We start from the raw sequence: 9,420 nt of genomic DNA, 5'->3' as shown, positions 1-9,420 counted from the left end.
ACTTCACCATCTTCAACCCTTCAATTCCTTCTGGACTTGAATTGGCGTGCGTGCTTGTCTGCTTGCAATTGCATGCGTCTTGCTTTCTCTCTCTGGTCCCTAACTTCTTACATCTGCGGTCAAACCATATGGAGAGAGGTGAGGTAATGGGACCTAAATTGGGTGGCTGAAGGCTTCAGGAGAGCCATCTGGGACATAGGCCTACAGTTGTCCTGTCAGGCTGGGCTGACAACTGTACAGCCTTCCCCACCACCGCCCCCACCCAAACCAAACCACAGGCCATTATCCCTAAGGATTGGGAATGTTCTTGATCTGACATACATAATGGCTCCTTTGTTGGATACAATGAGAGTATGTTGTTTGCCCAGGCGGACTTGAGAGGCAACAGTGTAGAGCAAATCTAGGCCTTGTTTTTGAATTTCTTCAAAAGGTTTTCATTGGACACTAGTTTTTAGAGGAAAACTACTGTATGTTCTGGTCTGATTACTCGATACACAAAACTGTCCAATGTTTAACAAGTAACGACCACCCCCCCACTAGACAAAATAAATTGTACAAATCGAAACAGCTTCTTCCTACTAAAAGCAACATTTTACCTGTGCCACCTTCCATAACAGATGGTAGGCTTATTCCGGTAAGAGACCAAATACAGTGCAGTACTCTCATTCCTGGGTGTGGATCTTTCATGCATTTGAATTTGGCTTGCACCATCATCCAGAAAATGATATTTTAGAAGCAATAACAATTTCTTTGCCACCCATGAATTATGCAAAGGTTCATATGGGTGATGTGGACACCATTGGTCTATCTGATGTTCTAATAAGATATGATGGAGGTGTGTTACACTCCATGGCACCTGCTTCCAACCAGCCAGGCATCACTATCCTGCTAAGAGGGAAGCTGTTTTGAATAATGGACTGACCTACAAAAATGCAAGGCACATCTGCTGCTTCACACACTCCTAATATTGCCCGATATCATACACCTGTACATACATTTCCATTTAAGTAATTTAGAAGATATGCTTGTTCAGCATGACTTAAAGAAAACAGCGCACACACTTTCATCTTAAGTGTTACCTATATTTGAATAATGCAAATTGCTTGGCACTTCTCTAACAGTGTGTGGCACAGACTGTTTGATTTTGGTAGTGTCAACTAACTAGTTCATCGGGGAATACTAGTCTGTTTGTTTCGAGACAACATGTTCTGTCTGCTAAAAATCACAAGAAATACCAGAACAAACAAAATGTTGTGCATAGTAAATGACAATGTGGAATCCATGTTTTTTAACATCCTACATTTATTTTAAAAAAGCAAACATTTTGTCCTCACTAACAAAACATCTTACAAAGAAAGAAAGGCATACAAAACAACAGGCTGTACTCTAGCAGCATCCAAATGTTGGACTTCCCAGAATCACCCTTTATATGTATATTGTATTTATATCTTTTATCTCTCGCCAACTATACACATATTGCCAATACGGAGCCATTAATCTTTTTTAGTGCAGAAAGAAACAAAATACTCAATATTAAAATAAACCATTTGGAGGGTTAAATAAGCTTAAATAAGAGTGTTAAATACAAGACATGTTCTCTGAATTACTGTACAAAGACCATCAAACACATTTTGGCATTGAAAATACATAACTTGTACACTTGGTGTTTTTCGTGTACCTACAAGTGTCAACTGCATAACAATGGGTCTCTTACGTGGCAAAAAGAACAAGGTAATAACATCATGGTAGACGTCATTAGTGACAGCTGTGAACAGCATGTGGTTGAAGCATGGGGTAGAAGAAGGACGAGGGACTAGAACAGTTTGATTTAACAACAGAAAATTCTACAGCACCCATCCATACACCACTGGTTAGTCAGGCACATTTTTGTTCCTGCATAATAAATACGTCCTAGTAATCCAAAACAACCGCAAGCTCGACAACACCACAATCAGTGCTAATCATTAACAGTTTTGTGACTATCACTATATTTATTGCTAGGACAATGACAATTATTTTGCAAAACAGTGGAGTACTTTACAAAATGACTTACAAAAGACTTGCTTTTTGAATGGAAAGCACTTGGAACATCATAGATAATTCCCGGTTGTTTTATGATGCATTATAAGGGAAGGTAAAGTTAAGGAATATTATTTGGGTGAACTTGTTTTCTTAGATTTTCACTGATAACTTTGATACCTGGCAAAAGGATACAGATTTCACATAAATTACATTCATTTGTTGAAAATTCACAAGTTCCTTCCTATACACAAAAAGGCAAAAAACATGAGGTCTGCTACATTCTTAACTTTCTCCCCTAAACCTTTACCTATAAATCTATCCCTTTACTAGCCCCTACCCCCCACCCAGTATATTAACACTAACTCTTTTTGATTTGCTCTCACAACAATGCTACTAGCATTAACACGCTAACGCTCACTTACATGACGACTATTCACTGTAAATCACTGCAGACATCGCCCCTTTCGACATGTCCGCTGGCTCAGGTAATGGGGTGATAATGGCCATGTTGCAGCGTGCACGTGCTAGTGGGCGCGTGTGTGTTTATTTCAGTGTTTTTTTTAAAATGTATTTTAGCTCAAGGCTTCTTGTTATCGACCGAGTGAAGAAACCATTCGCTGAACCTCCTGAGCTGGGCGGCTGCTGTTTGGCTCTCCTCATGCAGGCGCATGTTGTCCTGACGCAAATGTTGGACCTGCTCCTGCAACATGGCCTTGTCCTCTTGCTCCTGTGGAGCGGGAACACACACACACACACACAATTTGGTCACTATGCAACTTGGCATGACAACATTGGCTATACACAAGATCACTACCTGGCACTGTGAACAACATTTGGTACTCGGCTCCATAACGGCTTAATTTATAGGTTGAAGACTGCTTTTCTGAATGAGAAGGCATCACATAAGCAGATTATAAATAACTGGCCTCTGTTAAAACCAGGTGAATATGTCTGCTATATGAAACATATTGTGGGTATATATCCGTTTAGGTGATTGGATTAAACAGATAAGGACTTGTTGTTTTTTTGGCTTTCTAGAAAGAAAATGACAACATGAACATTAATTTTTTTATGTTGGGGTTGCCTGTTGGGGCTGAATGATTAACTGAATATAAAAAACACATACAGAATAGCATATTTTTTAGAACAAGTACTAATTATACATACCCTCATAGTAAATCATTGTAGTATACTGATATAGTATATAATAAAATGATTTAGCGTATCACAATATAGTCTACTACATTACTCAACTGTAAATGCCTGAATAAACAGTACCTTCTGAAAGTATTTCCCCTTTTCGGATACCCTTTCCCTAAATTTGTTGCATTAAAAAGTGGGATTAAAATTTACTTAATACTCTAATGTCAACTTGGAGGATTCAAAAGATTTGATAAAACAAATGAATAAAACACTAAAATCGTAGTTACATTTGTGTTGACTTTTGCAAGAAACACTGATGGCATTAATTAACGGTGTACGGCTTCTTGGGTAAGTCTGTAAAAGGTTTGAAAACTTGGGTTGTACAATATTATTTTTAACAAATAATTTAAGCTCAGCCAAGTTGGTCATTTATAATCGCTCTGCAGTAATTTTTAAATGTTGACATTTTACTCAGGAACATTCAATGTCATCTTGATAAGCAACTCCAGTGTAGATTTGACTTCGTGTTTTAGGTTGGAATTTGATTTTGTCTTTCATTTTCTGTTGGAAAGCATATTGAACCAGGGTTCTCAAGGATTTAGCCGCTGCTTCAATCTATTTCATTTAAAACCTTCCTAGCTTATGACAAGCATAGCCATAATACAATGCAGCCCCTGCCATGTTTCAAAGTAGGAAGAGTGCTACTCTGTGATGTTTGATTTGTCCCCAAACATAATGATTTGCATTCACATAAAGCTAATTATCTTGCAGTATTACTTTAGTGTCTTGCTGCAATCTCTCTGCATATTTTGGACTGTTCCTATTTGTTCCTATTCCTATAGACTAGGGCTGTCATGATATCAGATTTTCACTACACTTTTACCGTGGCCTAAATAATTCACTGTAATTATATTATTGCAGTATCTATAGAAAATTAGAAGTAAAAAAATTCTATCAGTCATATTCAACTTTGTTTAATGTGTTTGTTTTTTTTAAATTGGCAAATTAATTACACTCAAATACGAGTGTACGGAGGTGGAGAGCGTCTGTAACCATAACAGTGCAAATACAAAAATAAGTGTAAAAAAAAAAAAAGAAACAACAATTACACTTAATGGACAGTGAAAATAATTCTTTGCAGCCAGATGAACTGATGAACAAAAGATCCACGAGGCCTAACACCGAGAGGAGTTTTTGGAAAAATACAAAAAATGTTGCCTAGTGAATAGGATATGAAAATATGTTAATTCAAATGCTAGTGTATAGGTCCAGACTTGTAGTTTAAGCACATGCATCGTTTATCCATGAATAAGCTATGGAAAAACCGAGAGGAGTTTTTGGAAATATACAACGTCCTTTTTTCCATGTGAACAGGCTACTAAAATGGCGCATCTTTGCGGATCTCTCCCAGGGGTTTCTAACGAGTTGATTTAAATGCCAGTGCCTAGGTCCAGTCTCCTTGTTTAAGCACATGCATGGTTTATCTATAAGTGACATGAAAAAGGTATCGAAAAACCAAGAGGGGTTTTTGGAAAACTAAAACTAATTTTTGCCTAGTGAATACGATGTGTATTATTAACATAGTATCAATATTTAATTTTTAAATATCATCGTCAACACCGGTACATCGCGACACCCTAGTAGAGACATTTGTTTTCACTGTCTTTTTGGTTAACATTGTGAAGTCATTACAATGTGGCAGATCCATCTTCAGGTTTCTACAGTCACAGCCATTAAACTCTCCAACTGTAACAGTTTTAAAATACCTCCAGGGTTTAAACACCTGATTGTTAAATGCCTTAGCTATCCTCTCCTCTGTAAACTGAGTTTTAGAAAGAAGCCCATATCTTGGGTGTATTGACTGGGCGTATTGATACATTTTCCAATGTTTTACTTGATCATGCTCAAAGGGATATTCAGTGTGTTTTTTAATGTTCTGTAAACCCATCAGCCATGTGGTACCCTGATCTGCAAGGCATTGGACAATCTCACTGGTCTACAGCATGTGGTTGAATTTATAGTTGAAATCCACTGCTTAACCACGCTTATATATAACTGCATATGTGGGATGCAGAGATTGGGTAAGTCCAAAATAATTATGAAATGTGATAAGTGCATTTTTGCACAAGTAGTGTTTTCAATGTTTCCCATTTGCCATTTCTGTGCTATTCCTATTCTTGATTCTGGACTCGCCTGACCGCAGTCAACTCCAAGCCAACTGAGGAGAGTCACAGATAGGGACATGCATCCTTCGAAGTACATCCTGCTATTCCAATCTGTCTCTTATCACATTGCTTGCTCAACCAGGAAGTCAGCCAGAACCAGTTTACTTAGAATAGAGACTCCACCGGCTAATTAACAGAATTACCTTAAATGTGACTAATATGTGACAAGCCAATATTATCCAACCAGCTCTCCCACATCATGTAACATTTAGTAAAAACAACGGTCCATTCCTATTATATGTTGATATATATATACACATTTGTAATTTTTATGAACACATGGCAGACCCCCTGTTTCAAAGCCCCAGTCAATTATTAAACATAAAAAACTATGACATTATGGAATAAGGGGTGTAGTGACATAGAATCTATATTTTATTTAAACAGAATATTCAGGCCTTAGCAAAACATTAGGAAAACACAAAATGGGTTGAACACTATCTGAAGGCACAGTACACATGGTAAGTGGTTCACTGAACATCACCGATGTGCTTCGGGTAGTTGACGTTACCTTTCGTAGGTCGAACTGCAGCTGCCTGAGGATCTCTTCCAGTTGGTTGACTTTGCCAGTGAGCAGAGCAGGAGAACAGTCCCTAAACAGAAAGAGAAACAGCGTTCTTTAAAAAATAGAGGCAGATAGCCTAGTGATTAGAGCATTGGGGCAGCAACTGAAAAGTCACTGGTTCTAATACCCGAGTTTACACAATAAAAAAAGTATAATTCTCCCCTCTGCACAAACCCAACATTGCTCCAGTAAGACGCTCTAAATGAAATGATCAGCCAATATGAAGTGCATTTAAATGTCGAGAAGCCCAGGCCTTACAACGTCTGACTCATTAGTGCCTTCACATGTTGGTTACGTACCAATACGAGAGCGCCTCAGACAATTCCCATTAAACTGAAAGCAAGCAAAACAGAGGAGAACAAAAACGTGCATTTCCCCTAACGTATTATCTCACAATTAATATCTCCATTCACTGTGCAATGGCGACAGACACCATACTAAACGTTTCCTAGTTATTGGTTAACTATTCTACTCTTTGATAATCAAAAGTGACCCAAAACTGATGGCAGGAAAGGTCAATGTAAAATAGTTTTCGGTAGCTGGCTTCCAGTTATCAACCGACTTGATACGGTATTGTGGGCTGGTCAAAATGAACACCGGACGCAGTAATTAACATGTCGAGATAAGACACTGTTCAATCTGAAGGCGGACATTCGTTGTAAGAAATATAGCCTTTTGTTTTTACATGGCTAGGTCATATTTCAGAACACAATTCGTTCATGCTTGGAGCACGGTACGGTGCATTTTGAGAAACACACTCTTTAGTAACAAAATTCACATCTCTGTTAAATTGAATTCCTAAAACTGACTGTTTTAATCTGAGTTGTGGTACACCTACCCTGCCTCCAGGGCGGCGGCCTCTGACGCGGCCACCCTCCGGCTCAGCTCATGGGACAGCTCCAAGGCCTGCTGGGCCTGCTCCGCATCCGACATGGAGCTCAGGGACGCCTGATCCGCTGCTATAGAAAACAGACACACACAATACTATTAAATACTGTTTGACTCACCGCTTGACTTTAAAAACTATCCAAACTTTTTGGAATTTTACGATTCGATAATTTGAGAGGAGATTGATTATACGTGTTAATGCTAGGCCTGAAAATGAGGTAAGCAAGAGGAAACAAATGGAAATGGGATTGACGGACAGTGTTACACTCGGTAAAAGCACTTGGGCAGACATTTTCAGTAGGTGGTACAGGAGAGGTAGTAATAGTGGTGATGCCAGTAGGTGGTACAGGAGAGGTAGTAATAGTGGTGATGCCAGTAGGTGGTACAGGAGAGGTAGTAATAGTGGTGATGCCAGTAGGTGGTACAGGAGAGGTAGTAATAGTGGTGATGCCAGTAGCCGCTGTATAGTAGCAACTGTTGTAGTAGTAAATGTAGTAGTACTGACAGGAACGATAGATGAAAAAGTTACTGTTCTAGAGGTAGTCGTGCCGCAGAAGTTACAGTGAATGACAGCTAAAGTGAAAGAATCTTTAATGGCAATAACTAACTAGAGTTGAAAGTAATTCCAGGGAAAAGGAACAGAATAAGAGCAGAGTGCAAATTGAGCAAATGTCAAGGTCACCTAGTGAATCTTTCTGACTCTCTTTATTACAGAGACGACCGGCATCCTTGTCAAGCCCCAGACCTAAAATATATAAATAAAATGGGAGACAGCACAACCCTGAGACACAGCTAAGCTTCAACATGGATATTTCACTTTCAGTTCAATAAATGTACAGCAACTCTTTAATGGTTGAATTGCAAGTTAATAAGCCAAGGCGCATTCTGTTTCCTTTCGGGGGAGTCTTGGTGAACCGTATGATTCAAACGGAGTGATGTAGAGTTGAATGGATACTGCGCAGGTGCTTTGGTTAGCCCCAATCCCTAAAACAGAGCTGTACTTTCCCCTCATAATTCCATTAGCCTGAAAATCCTTTTGCCAGGATCCATTCCAGGGGAGAAGATTATGGAGCTATACACCAGCTGGAGCCACTCTCGAGGTAGGTAAAGAGGGGCACACGTGCAGGTGGAGGGTTACATGAGAAATTGAATTGGATTTCACACGGTTATGGGCCCACTCATGGCTGCAGAGGGATCCTCTATTGTAATTCTTAATTCTATGCATAGGATTTTATAAGCCAGTGTTGCTCAACTCCAGCAACACTCAACGTGGCAAACCATCGGAATGCACATTTGTGGTTCTACACCGACATCAAGACATTGGATTCAACGTGTGATTAAAAACTCAACACCCCATTGGTTAGTTGAGTCAAGAGCTGCCTAGGGGGGACAAAAGCTGGCAGTACGACGGGTTGAAGGGTTGAGAAACTCTATAATCCAGTTCCCTCATTAAGTTAAGATCCAGCACACCAATGCACAGCAAAGCACACCATTGTTACCTTCCCAAGAGAGAGCATACCACAATTCTGGACAAGGGGAGGAAAAAAAAAAAAAAGAGGTGAGGGGGGAGGGGGTCAGAGCACCCTAGCAGATGTAAAAGTGGGCATCACATATCCATTTAGAAAGCCTGCTATGTTTTACAGAGGAAATTGAGGTTAAGCTGCTAGCGAGAGGGCAGCACCAACTACCTCAATACTCAGACAGTGTTGAGAGGTGATGTGGATCTGGAGTGCGGGAGGAGAGGGGGAGGAAACGAGAGAGAGATGGGAGCCATTTACAGTAACACTGTTGCCATGTGAATGGAGTGAAGAGGGAAGAGAGAGAAACAAAGAGAGAAAGGGGAAGAGATGAGAAAGGTACGAGAAAGGGAGACTGACAGAAATGTGTGCTTCTCGCCTAACGATAACAAGTCTCTCACTTATGTTGCTTCCGAGAGCTGAGGGAGAGACTGCAGCTGTAAAAACCCACCCCGCAATTACATCTCACTCCTATGTAACGATCACTTTCTGTTCTAACTGGCCGTCTTGACATTGGCTTTAAGGTAAGTCTATGGCTTGAAGAAGCTAAAAAGGGCTGGTAAAGTGTAAATTAGTCAAACCAAACAAACGCCTTACTTAAGCAGAGCCTAACACAGCACTATATAAATGGACATGTGGGAGGAATGTTCTTGAACATTCAAATAAAATATATCCACTAAAAGGGTCCTTTTTGGGATGCCGCTTTGATTGGTCTCCCATCTATAGGAATTATATTCTTGTCCTAATTTCTTTAGTAATCCTGTTAAAAAAAACGAAACCGAAGGGTCTGATATCAAACTTGAGGCTAATGTATAAATATGCATCACAAGTGAAGAACTAGAAAGGCAAGAGAGAAAAATGTGTTGTTTTGGTTCTATGTCCGTTGTGAGTAAGAGAACCATTTGGCCTGATTTAGTAAGTGAAGGGTTTACGGAAACAGAAATAATGCTTGTTGGCCACAAATAATGGTCACCCCACCCTTTTTCTCCTGGCCTGTTAATGAAGGCTAGCATGCTAGCGTTACTATGTGCTTAGAAACCAAAGCTGGAGAGCAAACAGT

General features: G+C 39.7%; 1 protein-coding gene across 4 annotated transcripts in view; it reads right to left on the bottom strand.

Moving 5' to 3' along the window:
• Nucleotides 1-1,282: 1,282 nt before the first annotated feature.
• Nucleotides 1,283-9,420, bottom strand: part of sipa1l2 (signal-induced proliferation-associated 1 like 2) — an 82,285-nt gene continuing 74,147 nt past the window's right edge. For 3 of the 4 annotated variants that reach the window (XM_034294098.1, XM_010873058.5, XM_010873059.5), the window contains 4 exons: nt 7,526-7,588; nt 6,794-6,914; nt 5,902-5,983; nt 1,283-2,749 (listed from right to left, as the gene is read on the bottom strand). In XM_034294098.1, the coding sequence (XP_034149989.1) occupies nt 2,600-2,749; nt 5,902-5,983; nt 6,794-6,914; nt 7,526-7,588 (416 nt within the window). In that variant the 3' untranslated portion in view covers nt 1,283-2,599. The remainder of the gene's footprint in view (nt 2,750-5,901; nt 5,984-6,793; nt 6,915-7,525; nt 7,589-9,420) is intronic. The other variant, XM_010873061.5, reaches the window with a different exon arrangement.

The sequence above is a fragment of the Esox lucius genome, chromosome 9 (assembly GCF_011004845.1).
Source record: "Esox lucius isolate fEsoLuc1 chromosome 9, fEsoLuc1.pri, whole genome shotgun sequence".
NCBI classification, from domain to species: domain Eukaryota; kingdom Metazoa; phylum Chordata; class Actinopteri; order Esociformes; family Esocidae; genus Esox; species Esox lucius.
Note: the sequence above shows the minus strand (reverse complement) of the source record. Positions and strands in the feature narration are given on the sequence as shown.